Source organism: Mesoplodon mirus (genome assembly GCF_964341445.2).
Source record: "Mesoplodon mirus genome assembly, chromosome: 4".
In the NCBI taxonomy this organism is placed as follows: domain Eukaryota; kingdom Metazoa; phylum Chordata; class Mammalia; order Artiodactyla; family Ziphiidae; genus Mesoplodon; species Mesoplodon mirus.
This window is the reverse complement of record NC_138979.1, coordinates 15,028,441-15,052,217: the sequence shown is the minus strand read 5'-3', so window position 1 is coordinate 15,052,217 and position 23,777 is coordinate 15,028,441. Positions and strand designations below refer to the sequence as shown.

General features: G+C 40.0%; 1 protein-coding gene across 2 annotated transcripts in view; it reads left to right on the top strand.

The window, feature by feature from the left end:
• Positions 1 to 18,374, top strand: part of PLXDC2 (plexin domain containing 2) — a 410,469-nt gene extending 392,095 nt beyond the window's left edge. Inside the window, exon 14 of one of the 2 annotated variants that reach the window (XM_082617463.1) lies at positions 18,010 to 18,374. In XM_082617463.1, coding sequence (XP_082473589.1) covers positions 18,010 to 18,021 — 12 coding nt within the window. In that variant the 3' untranslated portion in view covers positions 18,022 to 18,374. Of the gene's footprint in view, positions 1 to 1,427; positions 3,638 to 18,009 lie in introns of those variants that run through there. The other variant, XM_082617461.1, reaches the window with a different exon arrangement.
• Positions 18,375 to 23,777: the final 5,403 nt, after the last annotated feature.

Below are 23,777 nucleotides of genomic sequence, written 5' to 3'. Positions count from 1 at the left end.
CGTGCCCTAAGAAGCCCAGTTGTGAAGTAACTGACACCAGAGTGGGGGTTATAAAGAGTGAGCCTATGGGCATTTTCCCACAAACAGGAGTGACCGTAAATTACAGGGTCCATCTCCCTAGAAACGATTAGTATATTTCCATTGATGATGATTTTTAGTTCCAACAAAGACACACTATTTTGCTCTTTAGCCCTCTCAGGTTTACCTTCTTCTCTTGGAAAGTAAAGGTAATTTAGTTTCACTTACATCCTGGGACTTAATCAGCTAATAAATATAAAGCATTCTGACCACATAATGTTATATAGACAGTACATAATATTTTTAGTAGGATGCAATGACCGAGATTGGTGTTTTTCCAGAAGGTAGAGCTAATAGTCATTCCTACCTAATGTGAAAACTCTTTTACAGCCATTAATCATGACAGTGGAATGTAATTGGCAAATCTAGAAAGCTGCTAAATGCCTGTATATCTACACTGATATTTAACATTTTTCACATTGAAATGCTTTCGATGGAAATAAACTTCCTTTAATATTTATTGTTTTATTTACTCCAAAATTGCAAGCACTCTGATAAATGGAGTAATAGTTTCTAGTGTCACTGTGGCCGCGAAATGCCTTTTAGTGTCTTCTGCTGCTGGAACTTAATAATTCATTTTAGCACTTCTATTTGTAAATCACAGAAGGTTTGTTTGATGGACCTAGTGCTGGGGAGAAGTGTCAATACAAATAACCTGTATTTTAGGACCAGTGTCTGTATGTGCAATTATTTACATAGGTTTGAGATTGTCTGCGCCCTCTGTTGCTGGATTCAGTTTTCAGGGCATGACATCTGTTAATTTTCAAACATAAAAGTCATCTATGGGAAGTCTTAGCTTAATATTAATGTGATTGATCTTTTAGTTTTTGTTCTGCTTTGTTTTGGGGGCAGTTGTTTTGGCTAGGAAGTCTAGCACCAAATTTGAAGCACACTTATAAGAACTGTGTAGAATTTTATGGCCTTAAGTTTTTGAGTGAATTAATAAGTGAAATGAAGTGATATCATTATTAACTTCTAGAGAAAAGAAAGTGTCAGTGGCTACACATTAAGAAGACTTGTTTTTTATGACCGTTCACTCTTGCTTAGTTATATTTGGACACTTATGGAGTCTTTTAGACATAAATATGCATAAGGCATAAACCATGCCTTTGAGAAGCTCTCAGTCCTATGGGGGGAGGTATGGCCAAGGGAGTGTCACCTGGGAGGCTCTGGTACTGCCATAATGGAGAGTGCTTTGAGCATGTATAATGCCAACCGTGGCAGTGATGAGATCATTTAATATGTTACTAAATTTAAATCAGAAGTTCATCTAAAATATTTGGCAAATATATTTTTCTTATGATATGACCATCACCCTGGTGCTCACTATTTTGCATTTCCTGTTTCAGAGACGCCCAAGCAGATGGCCTGCGATGAAGTTTCGGAGAGGTTCTGGCCATCCTGCCTATGCTGAGGTTGAACCAGTTGGAGAGAAAGAAGGTTTTATTGTATCAGAGCAGTGCTAAAATTTCTAGGACAGAACAGCACCAGTGCTGGCTTACAGGTGTTAAGACTAAAAATTTGCCTATACCTTTAAGACACACACACACACACACACACACACACAGGAGCCCTAAGCTGCTGTAGTCAGAAGGAGATGAGATTTCTGGACAAGCCCAGCCCAGGAAGGGTTAAAAAAAAACAACCCTAAAACTTATAGAGGACACCAATTACCACTGAACATAGAATTCCCTAGTGGAATGACCGCTATAGTTCACTCAGCACATCTCCTGTGGACTTATCAGAAATATGACAAGATTACAATGCTGTTGGCTTAAGGTGCAGGGTTGCAAAGGGATCAAGACAAAAAATAATAAAGCTTTAGTTCACGAGGGATCTACACCTTGGTTCAAATATTCTTCTCTGATAACTGTCTTCCACAGCCTGACCCCATTCACTCAAAAGAGCAATGATGAATATTTCAGTTTGCTGAGAAAAGGAGCTGATGCAGGAGCAAAAATAAACACAAAATAAGAGGTTTTTCTGTCTTTTCACCAGACATGTGGCTAAAGGGTTTTGTTTTTCTGGTCTAGACCCACCTGTTCCAACAAGTTCATCACTTTACAGGATGAATCTTTTGCCTGTCCGGGAGGTTCTGACTCCGCCTCCGTCTTCCTTGTTCTGGTTGCCCACTCTGTGAGCAGTGACAGAATTGCAGCCTTTTAGCTAAGGGTAAGAAAGGAGGGAGAGGCAAAGGAGGCCTCTGGTTCCCCTGCCTCAGAGTTAAACATCTGATTTGTTTTAAGAAGTATTGCCTCCACCGCCCACTGTGAAGTCCTATGAAGCCACAGTTGCTCTTGGCTGAAGGAAACAAAAGGAAACAATACGAAGAGTTCCTTAATCGTTTTTGAAGCAAAAATGTTAAGGGATTCTAAACACGTGGGGTTTTTGTTTTCGCTTTTTACTTTTTGCCGTTTCAGTCCAAAAGGCCCATTTCATTCTCGATTCCAATCTAAGAAGCCAATCAAGGCAGCACATCCCTGGCGATAAAAAGAAGGAAAGAACCCTGCTGAATCATACAGTAATTTTCTTTAAAGCACATAGTAGTTACATAAATATATATATAAATATATTTTTGTTTATAACTAACACAAGGCAGGCTCTTGTGACTCAGAGTGCATTTTGTCATCAAGACAAAACAAATGCGAGATGCATTACTGCATACTTCCATAGAGTTGTAAAATAATCCTTAATATTAGAATATTTTTATGTCACTTAGTGGAAGTGGTTCAATTAGTTGCAGTGTCGATCATTTTCCTGCCTATTTGATCTGCTCTCCCATTCATATCAACCCCTTCCCTCCACGTGAAATAAAGCAGATGCAAAAAGCTCCTTAGATGGATCTGTCATTTGCCCCATATTCACAGTCCAGATTTTGAAACCTCCCCATGAATGAAGACAGGAAATTCATCCCTGGAGGAGGAAAGTGGTTAATATATATATACTGAGCTCCTAAAGTTTAAATTCAGGTACTGTGTGTACAATTTCATCAACATCTTGACCCATGAAACTTACGTCTTGTGCCAAGAAGCTATTGGTTTCTGTAGGGTACCGTGTCCAACATTTGCAGATTCAGGTATCAAGAAGCAGAGATGTCTCGTAAGCAGCACTTTACTACCAACTTAGCATCTATACACATGTCTACATTCAGTATCATATTTTATCATCACAATTGTCTGATGTAAACTCATGCCATTTTCCATCAAGTATATTTTGCTTTACATTTTTAAGTACCTGATGAGGGTGATCATTTTTTCCTAACCTGCTTAGATAATAATTGCAAAAAAAATTGACAAGCAAGGTGATTGAAGGATGTGATGACAATCTCTCTGCTGTAGCTACGTTCAGTTTATAGGAAATAACCCAACTTATTTCTTGTGGAGTAGGTTTGGTCAGTTAGCAATAACCAAATGACTTGCCAACGTAACTGGTGCAAAGGGTACTCTACAAAGACATAAGGAACACATAGACGATTCCTTCTAGGATAAGATGATGCTTCTTTCACTGGCTTTTGTGTTAGGTGTGGCTTCCAATAGGGGATGATTGACAGTTATATAAGTCATGCATATATATATATATATATATATATATATATATATATATATATATATATATATATATATCTCCAACTCCTTTTGCGATTCTTTGAAGTAGTAATGTTATCTCTATTCCTTTCGAAGCTCATCTTCCATTTTCGATTCAAAAACATCGACAATTCTGTAAAATAACATAAAACTCTGAATTGTTCAATGAACTAGAGCACCCAGTAATAGGGAAAACTTTTCAGAAGTAAAAAGGCTGCTGAAGTGTGGAAAAACTTCCCAACCAAACCCAAAGTTAAAGGTGGTAAGACGTTTCTGTTGTTTATGAATCTTTTAGGGGTAAGGAGAAAGGTTGGCTGAATCCCTTTTTTTCATGAAACTTTCATTCTACCCTATATCTCTGGTTTGTTCTTTGTGCCCATGTACTGCAAAGGAAGAGCAGACATACACACAGTTTCTGGAAAGTCAGAATGGACTCTGATGCTTTGGACTTTACATATATTATGTATTAGAAAGGGTGCATCTGTACATTACTTAATATATTATGAACATAGTAGAGAGAGAATAAAAATACTTTTACAAATTATGAATAGCAAAGGAACACATACAATGTTCTGGAGAAATAGATAAATGGTGCTACAGAGGAAGTTCGTTATTTCATCTTAATTATTTGTAAAAACATTCAGTGAATAGGTAAACGTACTAAAAGTCAAGAAAAATATCTTAAGCCAACACTTGACCACAGTGTTGGTTTGTTTATGACAGGTTTGGACTTCAAGATATACTAACAACTAGAAAACTAAAGATAAATAATAAAGTACAATTTATCCCCCATTATTATTTTAGTTTGAGATACCTAGGGCAGTTGCTCATCCCTCTCACAGGGAGCTTCTAGAATGTGCTGTCCAATATTATACCCATTAGCCAACTGTAGTGCTTTAAATTAATTAAAATTCAATAAAAATAAAAATTCAGTTCTTCAGTCACACTAGCCCTATTTCAAGCACCCAGTAGTTACGTGTGGTTTGTGGCTACCATATTGGACAACACAGAACACCCCTGTCATTGCAGAAAATTCTACTAACACTGCTGTAGAGGTCTTTCCTTTTAACACCCTCCCTTGAAGACAAGGAGGAGGAGAAGAAATAGGTTTGATAGTTCCTGGGCCTATCTAAGCACTTTTGCTCGCAGAGAGGCAGCGTAGAGTAATGAAAAGAATCCCAGCTGACGCAGCTTTGAGTCTCCACTATATCATCTTGGGAAAATCACTTTAACCGCCATGAGTCTCAATTTGCAAGTTTGGAAAATAAAAATATTTTTGTGCTGTCTTCCTTGCAAGATTATTATTATGTAGATTGACTAAATGTATAGACTTTTAAAACTCTATGTCAACAGAACCCACATAAAGCACATCTGTTGGTCCAGTACCAGCACAGATTTGTATTCCAAGGGAAAAATGTCCATCAATCCTAAAAGCATTCAAAGACAGTCACATCAATACAGTTCTAGAGAAAATGCCAAAGGAGAATGCGCTCAAACCACACAGAACTGCTTAAAATCTTTTTTTCCCATATTAATATTTTCTCTTAATACTTCCTCTGCATGACATCAGCCTCAACTATCCCCCCTTTCCCAAAACAAAGTCCCTGTGTGCACCCTTCCTCTGGCTCAGCTCTTTATTGGACAGAGCGACTGAGCCTCTCTAGTTTCTTCTGATTTCCCAGTTTCCTCTTCACAACAAAGGGAAGCTCGGGAGCTGACCAGCAGGCTTCTCTTTAGAAGAAAGTACCTCAAACAAATAATTTCAAATATGTGTTTTATCCCTGTAACACAAATGTAAGGGGCTGTCACATTAAAATATAAAAATATGTGGAACTTTATTTTAAATGTAAAAATTTGCAAATGCACACTGTATGAAAGGAATAAAATAAATTAAAATGCTGCTAATATGTAGATAATAAATATTCTCAGATTAGTATGATTTATTAGTTTTGGCAAAAAATTCTTATGTTATTTCCTCATTCTGAGGGAGTATAAATTTGGTAATGCCCTTAGTGTCTATAGCCCAGGGCAAAAAAAAAAGTTTTGCTGAAACACATGCCTTGGTTGAAGACACTTCTATGATAAGAAATTAATATTTAAGTAAGACTAACTGAAAAATAGATGATATGGTTAAGGCTTCTTCCTCCTATGAAATGTTATTTTGCTTTGTATTTCTTCCAGCATTTTTTAGATATTTTATTATGATGTGTTTTATTAATTCCCAAAGATTGCTCTTGTTTTCACTTTCCCAGCCTCCAGCTTTTAGCATAGCATCTATATGCCAGAATCACTGGAGATCATCTAATCCGACCTCTTCATTTACAGATCAGAAAAATTGAGGCCCAGAGATATATAGTAATTTTCCCAGTGTCAGAACCGGGTCTTGAACTTAAAACTCCTGACTGGTTGTTTTTGTTCCAGTTCCCTTTGCCTACACCGCTACATCAGCATTTAAGGCCAACCAAGCAGCTTAGATGGCACACTCTACCTAAAAGCAAATTTTATTTGCTATACTGACTCTCTGTTCTGTCTTTAATAGAGAACATTGGACCAATATTCCTCCATCATGTGGCTGTCTTAAGAATGGTACCGTTTTATAACAGCCAGTAATTTCAAGTTCTGGCTATTTCAGAGTCTTTATTTGGTATTGCATGTCCCTTTCTTTCACTCCTACCTGTGGCCACCTAAGTTAGCAATACTATCTTGTGCCATATAAAATTGTACTGCCTTTGTTTCATTTCTTCCCAGATGTACCCTAAAACTAATCATCTTCATAGCAGGTCTTCTTACTAAATTATCATAATTCATTTGAAACTAAGAAGCTTTCTTGAGCAAATATTATGAGGTCTGTGGCATGATGTATTATATACTCCTATTTCCTTGTGTTTGTAGAGCACTTTACATTTTACAGAGCATTTTCATTCATTTCTTTATTTGTTCATTCATTCAACCAGCCAATTCACTTAAATATTTGTTGAGCGCCTACTGGAACCAAGTTCCTGTGCTAGATCTTGTGATATACAGTGATAAATACAAACAATAAGAGATCGGGCATGTCCACTGATAATTGTAATATGGTGAACTCCTCAAACACAACTCTGCACATTGATAGGATCATACTACTCTATCCAATTTCCAGTTCCAATTTCTATTCTACTTAGATAGGGAACTCTCAAGTATTGGCCTGAGGAACGTTTCTGAAATATGATACATCACTGCCCATCTCTGCTGTTTGCTCTGTTTCAAAGGATGTGTTCATTTCATTTATAAGAGGAACAGTTACTCATCCAAAATTGTCCCAGACCCAGGAGGGCTTTCTAGGTCACTTACATTCTTCCTGATCAGGTGTTATAACAGTTCACTATCTTACTCTAATATTTCTGTTGTGGCTTTGTGAATTATCAGCATCATCGTTTCAAGGTCTTCCAGAAGCACCAGTAGATCAAAGAAACATTTGCACTTTAGGTGTGTGTGGTTGTTTGTCATTCATTAGACTGTCTCAGGTTTTCTCAACCTCAGCACAGTTGACATTTGGGGCTCCCTCATTCTCGATGGCGGATGGGCTGGTGGGAGTGGTCCCTTGCATTGTAGGGCGTTTGGCAGCTTACGGGCTTCTGTTGACTACATGCCAGTAGCTCACGTACACACACACACCCCAGCTGTGAAAACAAAAGATGTCTCCAGACATTGTCAAATGTCCTCTGGGGTGAGATTGGGAAAACTCCTGAATTATCTAATGAATAAAATACATCAGGAGGAAAATAGAAAAGTTTCTCTTTCTCTTGTCACTTAATCTTCATTATAGATAGGTTTTTTATTAAAAATAACACTTGGCATCAGAAACTCTTTGAATTAGAAGGGACTATAAAAGTCACTAGTTCAACCACAACCCAACATCATCTTTATCTATTTCTCCATCTCTCAGTTTTACAAATGTATTGAGAAATCAGAAGATTGGTTATCTCTGGAACTTAGGAATTTACTTTCTCATAGCGAGAGATAAGGCTGTTTGGTGTTTTTACTTTGCCCTGAAATAGCTGCTGCAATGATTTTTGCTTCAGTTGGGGACTTGGTGTCATACAACTTCAGTATCTCAGAGACTTGGAGGAGTTTTCTTCTGGTTATTTCACATGTCTACAGATCTTGCTCCATCATCCTGCTTTCAAAATGTGCATAGAAGTTGATGTTTGGTACATCTAATTTTAAGTATATCTGCATGAGCTTTCTATTCCTTTTTTTTTCTTGAGTTTTCTGTCTCTGATATTGATTTTTTATGACCCCTCTTTGGGAAAAAAATTTGACTGTCCCAAGTAATCAAAAGTTGGAAATGTCCAAATGTCTAAATATGTCAAGCCAAAGTCCCTGCTGATTTAATGTGCCTTATTTCAGCTTTCCTGTAATTTCCTATAAATAACCCTGTGTTTGTACTTGTGTCTGTGCTGCACCAACTGGAAAACTTGGTGAAGTTATAAAAGACAACCCCTTAAGAGTATCTTAGAAATAACAACAAACCCCCAACTGGAATACATGTCTCCCTCTACTCCTTTGCTAAAAGGCCAACCCAGACTTTGGAAACATTCTTAATTATTTGCTACAAGTTGCTAATATGCACACACGACTAAAAGCCTTGATTAGGAAGTCCAAGGCTATAAAATATTGACAAGCACATCCAGAGTGACCTCTCCCAAGACCATCAAAGAAATCAGAAAACTCCAGCCGAGGAGATCCTCAAGTGTGTATATGAATTCCTTCTCTATCACTGTCATACCAGACACTACGGTAACACTTAAGGCTTTAATTAAGTTGATCTTCCAATTTCAACTTAAATTGCAACGTATCTGCCTAATTACTGTCTACATACCTTTTAAAGCATCCAGTTCCCACTGCTCTCACAATAATTATTGCAAAGCAGTAAGAGGATAATTGTTCAAGTAAAATCGCCTAAATTCTTGAATCAATTCTCCATAACAAAGTTATGGAACCCATCATCACTGGCTTTTCAGTGTTAATTCTTGTTAATTTCCAGATCACTGTCCACACTGAAAGAGTCTATGTTACTTTAAATCCAGAATAAAAAGCTGGAAAAAATTAATGCAAATCATATGCTGGTGCTCATCTTTTGCTAATTTCTAAGATTTATTAACATTTGAGAATTACTTTAATAAAAAAAGCCTCTCCTAATGGACTAAAGTAAAAAATTTTGCCTTGGCAGATAGTGATATATTCATTTTGATTCCAGTTGAAAAACCTCAGTGACTTCTCTCATTACCACTGGAGTATTGATTTTTTTTAAAAATTCTGTCTCTTCCCTAGCATTACAAATATATATAGAGAGAGTCATGACCAAAATATCACTTACTAATCATGCAGCTGTAAACCGTTTGTGCCTATCAAATAGATACATAGCATGAAACTAATTTTAGACGTTTGTTATGTGGGAAGAGGTATAGGAGTGGGTGGATGGGAATGATTCATGGGAAAAGTAAAGATCAAAATATGCTATCAAGCAGAATTTTCAACTTCTTCAGAACAATGTGCAAATAAATATTCAATGAAGACCACCTCAAATTTAAGTCGGCCAGACACTGAGACACTGGGGCACAGATCCTGTAAGTTATGCTAAGAAACATGTGACATCCAGAAGGTAAAGGGTCCTCATTTAAGCTAAAACTCGACCATCATCCACCTGTACCTCTTCTAGGGCACCAATCCTAAAATCATTAAGGCTTTTGCTCTAGGGAATTGGGTTACTTATGTGCAGGTAGTAACCAAAAAGAGACTTTTTGCTTATCCCCCTCTGACTTACAAGGCATGATCATGTTCTTTGAACCCCTTATACCAGAAACCATGAGACAGCCAATCACACACAGGAAATAAAATACAATAAAAAATATAAATAATTTTCCTGAGGAAAAGATAAGAAAGGGTACTGTATTCTGTAGACCCAGAGCTGGACCTCTGTGAAGTTTAACCATCTTAGGACCCAGACTCCATCCTATTGTCTAGACTTTGTGGTCATGCCTAAGCAACCATTTTAAAGCTAGTTTTAACAAAAATATACTCGAGTGTTATAGTTTTAACAGAGAAAAAAAACTCATATGAAGTGTCTTCCACCAGGCTACTCTGAAAATACCATCAAGTGAAATCAGAGCTTCCCTTGCTGAAAAATGTTAAAATCATTTTAGGGACATGAATTAAGTTTCTTTAGACACAAACACTTTGTGTTTATTAGAACTAAATCTCAGGGCCCTAGCTGAGAAGGGGGAAGTCTTTTCATTGGTTGGTCAAAACAAATCTCTCATTTGCCTCCTTTGAGGCATTTGGACAGTGCCTGGGAAGTACATTATTTTCAGGGGGAAAAAGAAACAGCCTTTTTTTTTTTTTTTTTTTTTTTTGCATGCCAGCTGGGATCATGGGAACTTCCAGTGCCAGGAATTTACTACTGTTTCTGGTAATTCTGCCTGTAGTCATTTGAAACGTTGGAGGGTGAAAGGAGGAGAAGCTGGGCACCCGGAGGGCTGTCTGTGTTTCACGCCAGTTGGACCAACGCAGAGAATATTTGTAAATGCATTTCGAAGTGGATATAATTGTAGCCTTTGTCAGAATCACAAAGCTCTCTGTGGAGCTGCTGAAAGAGAACACGGGGGAAAAATCCGACCCTCTACACCCAGTCAGCCCCAAACAAAAGGAAAGACGGTGGGTGAGCCCATCACATTGCGAGTTGTTTCTGTTTTCCACAGCTCTGGACTTCAAATCAAGGACATGTCTGCCAGGTGAAGGTTAATTTTGCTGAGGTTTTCCAAAACTTCATTAATACTTGGAAAACTGAGCATTTTGAATTTAGTTCAGTCCTCCGGGCTTCATTCCTATTTCCTTTGCCATGTCAATGAGACATCGGAGACCACATTTTTTCATGGTAGAATAATGTTCGCATACTTCATGAGGACCTCATGCTTGACATACCTGAACCTGCAAATGTAAGAACGATTGTATCTGAATTTGCACTGATGGTGTCTGATAGCAGAAGACCTTTACTGGAATCCTCTGTTTAAGTTCAGTAATTCAGATGCTACATACTTCTGCAAGCTTCTTGATTATTTTCACTGTAAGATTAATTATCTAAGTTTGAATGTATTTCCTTACAGTCTATTAATCTGCCATCTATCTTTTACTGGGGATCATTGTGATTGCAATAATTCATGAAAGTTCTCCTCACACAGCTTCTTAAACCAAGTTTTTCTGCATTTCTTCTGTTACAGTATGTGGAGAATCTTGTTTTGTTTTGTTTCTTTTCCTAGTAATAATTTTGTAAGAAAGCCAGTGTATCGACTGCCATGGTGACACAATTCACCTTTTAAGGTCTGGAAGCTGGTGATGACCAAATGCTACGTGTGTTCTCTCTGTCAATTGCGATTTTCAGAATTAAATCATGTTTTCTTTCACTTTCAGTTGGAGTTAACACGTTTGGGATTTTTAGAAAGGGGAGAAGGGAGCAATTTGCCTAATACCGCTGTCATATTTCACGACATATTAAAAACAATAAATGATCATTTTGTTTTAATTTCTTAAACATGTTTACCCACGTCTTTCAATGTATTTTTGTTTCCTCTCCACCATTAGCTTTTGAAACATTTTACCTATTGTGGAAGAAAATCTACCTGCAGTGTCCAGAGCCGCAGGCTAATGACAGGGTAGAAAATCCTTTTGTTTCTAAATGTGCCCAAGTGTGGGACCGATACCAACTAGAGTGAACTATAGAAAACGGAGGACCTGGAATGTCACAGCAACTAGGTGGAGACTTGGTCTCCACTCACAACCCACAGAGCCCAAATGTTGTGTCTTTCTGGACCAGACAGGTGGTATCTGAGCTGCCAGTGTATATCCTCATACCGGAATAAGTCAAGGGGCTGCAGTTCAGCTCCTGCCTCTGTCACTAGTCTTGGTTCGCGAACCTTCGCAAACCTTGGTTCCAAATGAGTTGCTGAAGGTTCTCTCTTATTCCATCCCCTTTTCCCAAACTGGAAAGGATTGTACGTCTTTCTCAGCTAATTTAAGTAGAATGTCTGAAGTGAGATGCTTTGAAGTCCAAATATTCTTTCCCTGTTTCTTGATCCACCACTCTCAGGCTATCCTTTTAACAGCTCCGAGTACCCACAGGCCTGAACCCCGGAACCAGGAAGCAAGTGCCAGAAGGTGCAGGGAATCCCAGGCAGTGGCGCTGGTTGGGCAATTGCTCTGTGCAATTCAAGAGTGATTTTTAAAATCTTACCTCTGTATGGATCTTTTGGACTGTGCTGATTAAACTTTGATATCACGGAGTAAATTCAGAACTGCGATTTTAAATGGTGTAAATTGTTTTATGATGCCCAAAGGGAAAAGTTATTAATGCAAATCATGCAACTTTCCCTAACAGTACAAAAACATTAAGGCCAGTGCTTTTAATGTGTACCATTTCTTTAATAATGCAGTGGGAATGTTAAGAAAAAAAAGCTAATGACAATCATAAAACTTTGAAATTAGCTGTAGATCTATCTTCTATAAATTCAGGTCTTCTCCTCACAGGTCCTCCATTCCAAACCACTATTTTCAGAATCAGAGCCTTCTGACATGGAGTTAGGATTTTTTTTCCCCCTCAGTTTATTTTAACTAACATTCATTGAATGTCTATCCTGTGCTATGCAGTGTACTTGACTCCAGGGCTACACAAACAAAAAAGATAAAGTGCTTGTTTTCAATTAGCCTATAGTATAGTAGGGGAGACAAACGTTTAAACAAATATGGCAGGTCAAGAATGATAGGCCCGAGGATAGAAATATTTACACAGTACAGTGAAGTTACAGAGGAGGAGTGAGTCAGTTCTGTATGGAAAGGGTCAGGACAGCCTTCATGGAGCAAAGGATATTTGAACATGATCTTGGCAGGTGAGTAGGCCTTCAGCAGGGGACAACACAGGCAGCCCAAGGCTGGGGTGCTATGAGCAAACGGACCAGCCAGGGTAGAGGAGCAAGGAGAGGAAGGCTGGAGGGTAAAGCCCTTGATGACACGCACAGGCCTTCAGGGTATGACTTCAAAGCAGTAGATGTACTTGAAAATTTTGCAGTAGAGGGGCTATGGAAACCACCCCGCTTTAGAAAGATGAGCCAGTAGGCGAAGCAATGGATGAACTTCAGTGGAGACATAGCTGGACACCATTCAGGAGACAACCACTCATGTCTGGCTACTGTTCCATGACTACTGTTCCTCCTTAGTTCTCAGATCGTGGCCTCCATTTAGCCAGTCCTCTACTAATAAAATCCAATGTTAACGAATTTGTTGTCTGGACCCGTGCCAAGGTCCTAGCTGAGGTGAGACCCTTTGACCCCTTTTCTCCGCCGAGGAGGTTCTTTTTCTGCTTGGATTCGCACAGCGGATAACAAAACTGATGCTGAGACTGGAACAGCACAAGCTTTATTCAATGGCCAAAGAGTGGAGAAGCTGGAACTTAGTTCTCAAACCGACTTCTCAACCTGACTAGGGCTGAGACACCATATGTATAAGAGGGTCAAAGTGAAAGGGAAGGAATTGAGTAAACAGAGGGAGGAATGAATATTCATGACTTATCCAAGAACAGGGGTGTAACTGGGACTGGGAACCAAGGCAACACTCCATTTCAGGAGTCGTAAATCTCTCAGAGTGGGGAGAGGATAAGACCCACTTAGATGATGGAGAGAAAATGAGACTTGCAGAAAGAATGAGCTCTTCCGGTTGTTGTCATAGCAACCATCAACTGTTGTGGCACAGGTGAGTGAATCATTTAACATGCTAATATATTACAGTGAGCATAGAATGAGTCTCAAGGTCTACTGGAGGTCAGGTTCACGAAGCCAACTGGCCTTGTGACTGGTACTCGCAAATGTAGAAGCACAGAAACCAACAACAGGTTTTTTTTGTTTTTGTTTGTTTTTTGTTTGGTTTTTTTTTTTTTTTTTTGCGGTACACGGGCCTCTCACTGCTGTGGCCTCTCCCGTTGTGGAGCACAGGCTCCGGACGCGCAGGCTCAGCGGCCATGGCGCACGGACCCAGCCGCTCCGCGGCATGTGGGATCTTCCCGGACCGGGGCACGAACCCGTGTCCCCTGCATCGGCAGGCGGACTCTCAACCACTGCGCCACCAGGGAAGCCCCAACAACAGTTTTGTAACACTCCTTAGGCCTCCATCTACATACAAGTCTAAATGTAGGGCGTTTATAGTTTTTGGAAATTTCAAAAATGTGTCAAAGAGAGAAAATCAATGAGAGTCCCATCGCGTTCGCAACTCGAGGCCATGTAGGAAGCCCAGCCTCCACCAAGTGAAGGGCCTATTATTTTCTGTGAGTTGTTATCATTTTAAAGACACAGTGAAATGCACTTGGCTTCCCAGAGTAAATGCACTTCACAAATGCCAACACCTCCTGATAAATGTTAATTGACCCCTTTCAAATGTGCATTCCTCTCATTGGCTGCAATAAACTTTACTCAGGGTTTTGAACTTCTCCCAGCTATTCTCCTGACATTTTTTTCGGTGAACTTTACAGACATTTTGGAGTTGCAGGGTAACAGTGGGCTATTTTTCTCCCCAGACTTCTTTGTACAATTGCAATTTAGATTTCCTCCCAAAAGGATTCACTGTGGCATGAGCCTCGATAGAGTGTGAAGCAAATTTCTCCTGCTGCAGTTTGGCTGTAAGCCTGGAGGATGGGACGCATAAAGTATTCTAAATGCCATAGAACCTTGCATCTTATTTTGTTCTAGAATGTTTTAACTCTGCATCAGGATGCCTTGAAGTGAGATCCTGAATAAGCACAAAACACATGGCCAAAAAGAGATATGTAACTTGCAAAAAATGAAGCATCCCTTTTGTAAAACGGTGTCATTTTGAATTTACTTAGATGTCATCTTACTGAGGAAATGTATGTTGCTTGAAGAAGACCAGATCTCAGTGGGCTAAATGGTAGTAAAGCAAACAAGAAAGGAGCACGTGGTTAGAGACAAAAGTGAAAATGAGGGCATCAATATCACAGGATACTCCCCAGTGGCAAGGATGGCAGATGGGAAGTGCGTGGGGAGGAGGGGGGCCATGTGGGTTTTCTATTGTTTTACTTTATGCCCTGATATGAAGCTTTATTGAGGCACTGGGGTGGGAGTTCATTGACTTCAGACAGATTGCCGCAGTCATTTTGATTTCCTTGACAGAAAACGACAACTGATAACTGACCTGGCAGTCAAGGCGCAGAGACATTGAAAACATCAGTTCCTGCTAAAACAGGAAGGAAGCTCCACTAGTGATTGCTTTTTGCCCTCTGATAAATGTCAGACCAGTATCCCCCTATGATCAAGGGCTCATGGATGGGCATCTGCTCTCAAGTTTACATATGTCTGTTTCCTGAGCTCATTTTTCTCTCTCTGCCAATAATATGAGCTATCAGGCCATCTGATACATATGCACATAGCAATCAAGGGGACAAACTCTGTAACATCGCCCAGCTGACCTCTCAAAGCCCAGATTTCTTCATCTATAAAACGACGCTTCAGATAGTACCTCCCTCCTAGGATTATTATGACAAATAAATAAGCTAAAATATTTAGCTTTATGTTATATTCATAATGCCCAATAAAATTATGCTATCACATTGCCTATGAAAGATGTGTTGATTTGGGCACAAAAAAATGTTTTCTTAGTCCTTAAGATAAATTTAAGGCAAAGAAGCAGAGAGGGGCAATTAACTGCAAGAGGAGATTGGAAAATAAGCAGCTCAAACTGGAAACTGCACGGGAGGAAAGCTGCTTCCCCTAGACTCTTATTTCATTCTCTCTGCAAGTCTCATTTTTCTCTCTACCATCTACACTGATCTTAGCCTCTCCCCATTCTGACAGAGTTATCAGAGTGAAAAAGAGGGAGCTTTAAACCTTAGTGATGAAAAATTTTTAAATTAACTTAAAATTTTTTTAAATAATTTAATTAAATAAAAAATTAAACACAACAATAACACTATATGTTACTAACATTTTGGTTATATAATTTAAAGAGATCCCTGCTCTTTTTTGACTTTATTCATTTGTTTATGATTTCACAGAAAAATCAAGTAAGCCTTCTGAGTGTTATTTTAATCCAGTTTGTCCACACAAAGACCACCACTGCTCAGGAAGCAACTCAAAGCAGAGGTCTCTGTAATGTGACAGTAGGCTCACCTGGGTCCAGCAAACAAAACACATGCATCAGCAGATCCCCCTACTCAAGAACTGGATTTTCATTTGCTGTGTATTTTATTTTGAGGATTCATTCAATGAATGTTTGCTGATCATCTACCAAAGCCAAATACTGTTTTATGTGCTGGAAATTCAATGATTTATTTATTTCACAAATACTTATATACTGTTTTTCTTATGCCAGGCACTGATCTAAACACTTGACAGATATTTAATTATTGAATTCCCTTATTACTCCTCTTAGCAGCTGCTCTTTCTATCTCCATGTGTCATGGACTGAATGTTTTCATCCCCCCCAAAATTTGCAGGTTGAAACCTAATCCTCAGTGGGATGGTACTAAGAGGTGGGGGCTTTTGGAAGGGATTAGGTTGGAGGGTGGAGCCCTCATGAGTGGGATTAGTGCCCTTATGAAAGAGACTCCAGAAAGCCCTCACCCCTCCCACCACATGAGGTCACAGTGAGAAGATGTCTCTGAACCAGGAAGGGGTTTTCACCAGACACCCAATCTGCTAGAGCCTTCACCTTGAACTTTCCAGCCTCCAGACTATAAGAAATAAATCTCTGTTGTTTATAAAGCCACCCAGTCTATGGTATTTTGTCACAGCAACCTGAACAGACTAAGACCCCATGTCACAGAAGAGGGAGTGGAAGAAATCAGTGGTTGAGCAACTGGTCCACAGCTGCCCAGCAAGTGAGAAGCAGAGACCAGGTGCACACCCAGGGGCCGAGCTACTGGTCACCACTCTGGGCTGCCTTTCAAGCAAAACATTGACCAAAACAACAGAAATCCCTTGCCCTTGTGTATTTATATTCTAATGGGGTGAGAAAGACAGTAAAAGTTATCTAAATAACAACACACCATTGTAAAGCAATTATACTCCAATAAAGATGTTAAAAACAAACAAACAAACAAATAAATAAATAATATCCATTAAAATAAGTTACAAAATAGATGCTCTGTAGAGAAGTACAACAGAGAAGGGAACTCAGGAATCTTGGAGAAGAGGACTTCTAATTTTAAGCAGGCCATCAGGGAAGGTAACATGGAGTAACGACCTGAGAGTTTCCAAGGGAAGTGCAAGTACAAAGGCCACACAGAGGAAACATCCCTGGCAGGTTCAAGAACAACAAAGATGTCAGAGTGACTGGTGCAGAGAGATTAGAGGTAGAGTCATTGAGGGAGGTCAGAGAGAAAACAAGGCCAGGTGTGATCCCAGGTGAGATGGAAACCAATGGAGAGTCCTGAGCTGTCTGGTGATGAGATCTGACTATCAACTGGGAAGGATTACTCTGGCTTCTGGGTGGGACGGGGATGGGGTAGAAACAAGAAGAGCAGTCAGGAGGCAGATGCACTCTTCCAGGGGAGAGGCAATGTGGCTTGGATTCTTATGGATGTTCTATATGAGTTATTTTGTGATGGTGGATGTAACACAGGGATGCTGTGATGAATGGCTGGACTCGGTTGCTTATAGCTCTGAAGGAGAGAAGGCTGCCAGGCAGGGTAACACAGGCTTTGCACCTGCGGACAAGGCAACAGCAAGCTGGAGCTGTAGGGGACAGCCTAAGTATGACACACAGGGTGGGGTTAGCTAGGTTTCCATGGGGGTCGCTGAGGATTAGCTAATTTGAAGAATCTGGGGGGCTTCAGAGCATAGGAGCTGTTGCTAGTTGTTGGGTGGCCTGGCCCTGGGGTGATTAGGGCAGGTGGATAGTGATCCCAAGTGTAATAGCCCAATAAGGAAAGTGGTTGGGGTATGGATTAATCAGCTGCTTGAGAAGGGAACAGACCAGCCATTAGCCAGAGACTCAAAACTGAGTCATGAGAGCATTAAAAACAGAAAAACACTATGTTACAGTGAAGCAATGAAGATGTTGAGAATTGGTCAGAATGTGGCTATATTTGAAGGGAGAGGCAATAGGGCTTGCTAATGGGTCCAGTATGGGATGTGAAAGAAAAAGCCTTCCCCAAGAAGTCCAGGTTTGGAACCTGAGTCTGCAGGAATGGAATTGCCTTCCAAGAAGATGAGCAAGACTGAAAAATGAACAAGTTAGTAAAGAAATATTAGAAGTTCAGTGTAGAACATCTTGTGTTTGAAATGTCTTTTTGTTTTATTTTTATTAGACATCGAAGTGAAGATGTTGAACAGAAAATGGATTTATGGGTCTGAAGTTCAAGAGACACGTCTGGACTGAAGATATAAATTTGAGAGTGTTTAACATAAATATGGAATTTAAGGCCATGGGACCAATGAGATCATCCAAGAAGTGAATGTAGATAAAGAAAAAATGTGACCTAATGGATGACTCTTGGGACATTCCAACACGAAGAAGTTGAAGAGGAAAAAGAGCAAAGAAAACTGGGAAGAAACAGTGCAGCAAAAGAAAAAGCAGTGGAGTGGCGTCTATGGAGCCCTGGGAACAAAGTGTTGCACAGACATCAAAATGTTCAAAATCACCAGCAATCAAATATGCATATTAAAATGACAATACGACACCATTTTGACTATACGATTAGGAAGTAGTTTAAAAACAGACACTTCATATTGTCAAGAGAGCAGTGAAGTGGTTGTACAATTTTACACCCTAACTGGGAAAATATCAGACTTGAACTTTCTGGAAAGCAATTTAACATGATATAAGAGCAATTTCTTTACAACGTCTACATACTTAAATCCAGCTTTTCCCTCTTCTAGGAATCCACCCTGAAGAAATAAGCAGAAACTGAGACAAAGTTTTATATTCACAGATGCTCTCTGCAGGGTTATTTATGTTAGCAAACAGCTGGGGAAAAAAATTACATTTTGAACAAGGAAAATTATTCAAAAAATTGTGAGCCCCAAATAAAGTGGATAATGTAGCCCAGGAAAATGATGATTGAAAAGCATATTTAATGACATGTGAAAACCCTCATGAAACTGCATTAATTGAGGAAAATAAGATAATGTCCTTTCTTTTAGTAACAGTAAAACTAGGAATTACCATTTACTGGGTACCTACTGTGTGTAAGGCACTGTGCTAATAATTCATATACATTGTTTTTTAATGCTAATAAGTAGGCATCATGAGAAAGCAGAGACTCAAAAAGTTAATTGACTATACCATATTTTATTTTTATTAAGTTAATTGACTAATCATATTTTGATTGACTATGCCCTACTTTATTTGATTATGGTAGAGTCAAAAATTAATAGACTATACCATATTTTGATTGTTTTATTACATTATATTATATTTAATTATATTATTTGGGAAGTGATCTCTCTCTCTCTCTCTCTCTCACACACACACACCCCACAGACACACAGAGGAAGATCTGATGGCCTGTCCTACAAGTTCCTATTCTCATATGAAAAGCTTCAGTTATGTATTGTACTATCGAATCCAGGCCAAACTTTGAGTTCATGAGTTTTTTCCAAAGAAGGATTCTACAAATGACAACAAAATGAAGAAGTAAGCACTGGTTTCCTCATTTATATAAAAGTCATTTTCTTATAATTTCTTAATTCTAACTACTCAATTATAAAGATGACTTGAGAAGCCATCCCTAGCCCTGCCAGATCCTTTCTTACACCTCTGGTAGCTGAGTTGATTAATTGTGATATAAGAGGGTGAAGGAGTTAAACATTTCTGGAAAATTTATTTCAGAGAAGACCAGGGTTAATTTACAAACAATCTTTTCTCCTTTTACTCTGTAACCCCTATTTTTCAAAAGGACTCTTTAAGAGCTTCATCCCGTTTTTGAGCTCGCCTTGTGATAAAATAGGTTCATTTACGTCCTAACGTATTCAATAATGTAGTTGATGGTGCATCTACTACATGCCTGGCACTCTGCTAGCTCCTGGGATGGTCGGAGGAGACACTTGGGAAGAACAGATTAAAACCCTTGCCATAGCTCCTATTCCAGAGAACCTCACTGTCTCGAGGAGAAAGCAAGCATATCACACTGATGTGAAATACAACTGTCTTAAGGGCTGTAAATGGAGGAGAGTGTACCAAGAACTATAAGAGCAGCGTTTGAAAAAGAGGTGAGGAGGGATAACCTCACAGAGAAGATGGCATTGCCTGTGTCCTGGGAGTTAAAGAGAAGAAAAAAGCATCCCAAACAGAGAGCAACGGAATATAAAGTGAAGTCGAATCATGAAAGCCTCAACAATGGGCAGAGAGTAGCAGGTAGTTCAGTGGGGCTGGATTGGAGCTACATACAAAGTAGGGCCAAAATAACTGGATAAGAAGGTGATTAAACTCTTTTTTATGCCTGACAATCAGGAAACTACTAAAGCCATTTATATGGGGAAATATCACCAAAGTCCCATTTTATTTGAGTGCCTGTGGCATCAGTATAGAAGCAGGTAGCACAGTAGAGCAGGTGACTTAGTGGTCAGGAACACAGACACCCTGGGTCCAAGTCCTGCAGGCTGCATGACTTCGCACAGTGCACCCAGCTTGGCGCACTCAACCCGACCCGGCTGGGACCTGGCTTTACGCAGCTGACTTGGTCACTTAAGTGTATCCTAAACATTGCCTGTGACATGCTTGTCCTGGAGAGTCACAGTCTGCACTCTTTGCTCCCCACCCTCCAATGGCTTCTCTTCACAATCTGCTGCTGCCCTGCCCCTCCCCTCCCCCCCCTCCCTTTCCCTCCTCCCCCTCTCCTCCCTCCCCCTCCCTTCTCCTTCCCCTCCCCTCCCCTTCCCCTCCCCCTCCCTCCCCTCCCCTCCCCTCCCTCCCTTATCCTCCCCCTCCCCCTCCTCCCCCTCCCCTCCCTCCCCTTCCCCTCCCCTCCCTCCCCCTCCCTCCCCCTCCCTCCCCTTCCCCTCCCTCCCCCTCCCCTTCCCCATGTCCCCACGTCCCCACCAGGCTCAGGCTCAGAGTCTTCCAGCAGAGTCCCTGTCCCATCTTCAGGAATGAGCGCTCCTTCCCCTCCTGCTTTCCTCCTCAACAGTCTCTCCCTGCAGGCAGGTCTCTGCTCAGATGGCCTTTCCTCCCAGCCCCTCCCTAACCCATTTCTCCAGGATATTTAGAACCTTCTCCCTTCTCTCTCTGATCCCTAGCCCCTCTTTTCCTTCATGGCCCTACAGCTACCTGATGTGTCTTTATGTTATTCTGTGTCTCACTGTTAGTCTCCCCAAGAGAATTGAAGAGCCGTGAAGGAAGAGATTCATTTCTCTCTCTGCCCAGTGCCTACAAGTGGTCCCAGCAACAGGAAGTGTTCAATAAATATTTTGTTGAATTAATTAAAATGGAAGAATGAATGGATGTACTGCTTGGCTTTCACTGGGTGGACTGCTGTCTGCTGTTGAGGCGTCATCCCTGGCTGGGACAGGAAGGACATTTGTGGGGCCCCTGAGCAAAGGCCACAGGGGAGAGCTACTCCAAGGGAGGCTGGGGCCGGAGGAGGGAGCAGTTCTGTGGACCATGATCCTCATAGCCCTGGGCACTGCCAGTGTCCCATGTGAAGGCCTTTTTCCCTGACATACTTAGGTCTAGATGACTTTGCCAGGCTGCTAACAGTACCCAGACATGTGCTTGGGGATGGTCGGCTTTGTCCTGGATCTGACATGCAGCCACTGACCCTGGTCTTCCTGACTCTGGCGAGCTCTGTATCTCCCACCCTTACCCACCACGCAGCCAAGGGCATCTCGTTCTAGGTTGGTGGAAAGTTTTTCTAGTGTTGCTGGCCAAGATTCTTTGGCTATCGACAATCAGGAATGCTGTCCTTTTTATCTCAGTGTGAAATCATCTAAACGTCCCTAAGTGCTTAGGCTTCTGCAAGAAAAAATTTGGAGTGGGAAGCATCTTACTTCTCAACTACAGTTTTCTGCTTTGCCACATCTGTGACATGAGGTAATGAGCGTAGAGCAGACCATGTGGTGAATGAGGGGAAAGCAAAGAGGCAAACAGCAGGAAGAAGAAAGACAGATAAATTCATAAAACATACATACATGATTAGCTTGGTCAGATGTTCACCTCTCTCCTGTTAAGGTACAGCCAGAAAAAGATAACGTGGTTTGTGGCCCTGAGTTTCCAAAGGAAGGGAGGAATGGGACTCTTTTAACTAAATAAGTGTAAATACCAAATTTAGTATCAAATATCAAAGTCTCACAGTTCTGTATAACTACTGTTTTTCTTATAAAAACATTTTCCTGGAGTTACAGGGTTTTATGGGAAATGTGCCTCTACTTAGTCTTGACGTATAAGCATTCCATTCCAAAGTATTTCTTAAAGGGAAAAATTTTCCAAGAAAGTGAATATTCTAGAACACTTTAGTTTTCTCTCTCTTTTTTTAATCTTTGGGGTTTCTTGTTGCTGTTGTTGATTTATTTGTTTTGTTTTGTTTTGTTTTTTACCATTTTCTTAGGAATACCTTAAAAGCTGATATGATAACACCAGCTACTGTTGGAGAAAAATTGCAGTTCAATCCAATCACACTTAAAGCGCACCGTACTTCCTCTTACATAAAAATTAAAAACAAGCAAAAATCTCTCTGAATTATTTTTAGTTTTAAAGAGATAAATAAAGAGTGCACAGAAAAACATGTATTTAGCTCACGTATTTAAGAATAGTTGGAAATATATTTGGGCACTGTCATTAACAACCACATTTGAATGAAACCAAAGACACAAAACACAAATTAGTTATAAAATTAATCTATTTGCTTAGAGAAGGATGTTGGCTTTTTGTCCTCAAGATTTGGAGGAATAACAAAGGCTAGAGGCGCTGATCATTATTCTATTTTTCTGCCTTCTATGTTCAGCCTAGGTTATCTTTTTTTTTTTTTTTTTACATCTTTATTGGAGTATAATTGCTTTACAATGGTGTGTTAGTTTCTGCTTTATAACAAAGTGAATCAGTTATACATATACATATGTTCCCATATGTCTTCCCTCTTGCATCTCCCTCCATCCCACCCTCCCTATCCCACCCCTCTAGGTGGTCACAAAGCACCGAGCTGATCTCCCTGTGCTATGCGGCTGCTTCCCACTAGCTATCTATTTTACATTTGGTAGTGTATATATGTCCATGTCACTCTCTCGCTTTGTCACAGCTTACCCTTCCCCCTCCCCGTATCCTCAAGTCCATTCTCTAGTAGGTCTGTGTCTTTATTCCTGTCTTACCCCTAGGTTCTTCACGACATTTTTTTTTCTTAAATTCCATATATATGTCTTAGCATGGTATTTGGGCATATACCCTGAGAAAACCATAATTCAAAAAGAGTCATGTACCAAAATGTTCATTGCAGCTCTATTTACAATAGCCTGGAGATGGAAACAACCTAAGTGTCCATCATCGGATGAATGGATAAAGAAGATGTGGCCCATATATACAATGGAATATTACTCAGCCATAAAAGGAAACGAAATTGAGCTATTTGTAATGAGGTGGATGGACCTAGAGTCTGTCATACAGAGTGAAGTAAGTCAGAAAGAGAAAGCCTAGGTTATCTTAAATCTAGCAAGCCCTGTAGTTCAGAGATGCCATCATATTTTACAGCATATAGCCAAGGTGGCTATAAAAGAATATTTGATTAAATTTAAACTGTATGTGCCTTTTTCTTTAACTTTCTGAAAAATGTAGTGAGTAGAGTATGTTTATTTCCAAAGTATGATTTTAGGCTTCAGAGTAAAATTCCCAACTAACGAATTAAAAAGTTCTTTTTACAAAGACAGAGGGTGCTTCTAGAACAATCAGCATTGCTTTGTCAAGTGGTGGGAGGGTTTCGGAGGGAAGAGGCCTGAGGTGATGGAGTGGGTCTGAGTAGGCCAATGGATGCCATCTGGAGAAGGTTGGAACCCGGGCTGTATGTTAATGCCAACACCTTCAGCGTAACGGTGGGCTTGGCTGTTTTGGAAATGATTTGTGATCTAATTTGAGATTGTTGTTTATGATCCC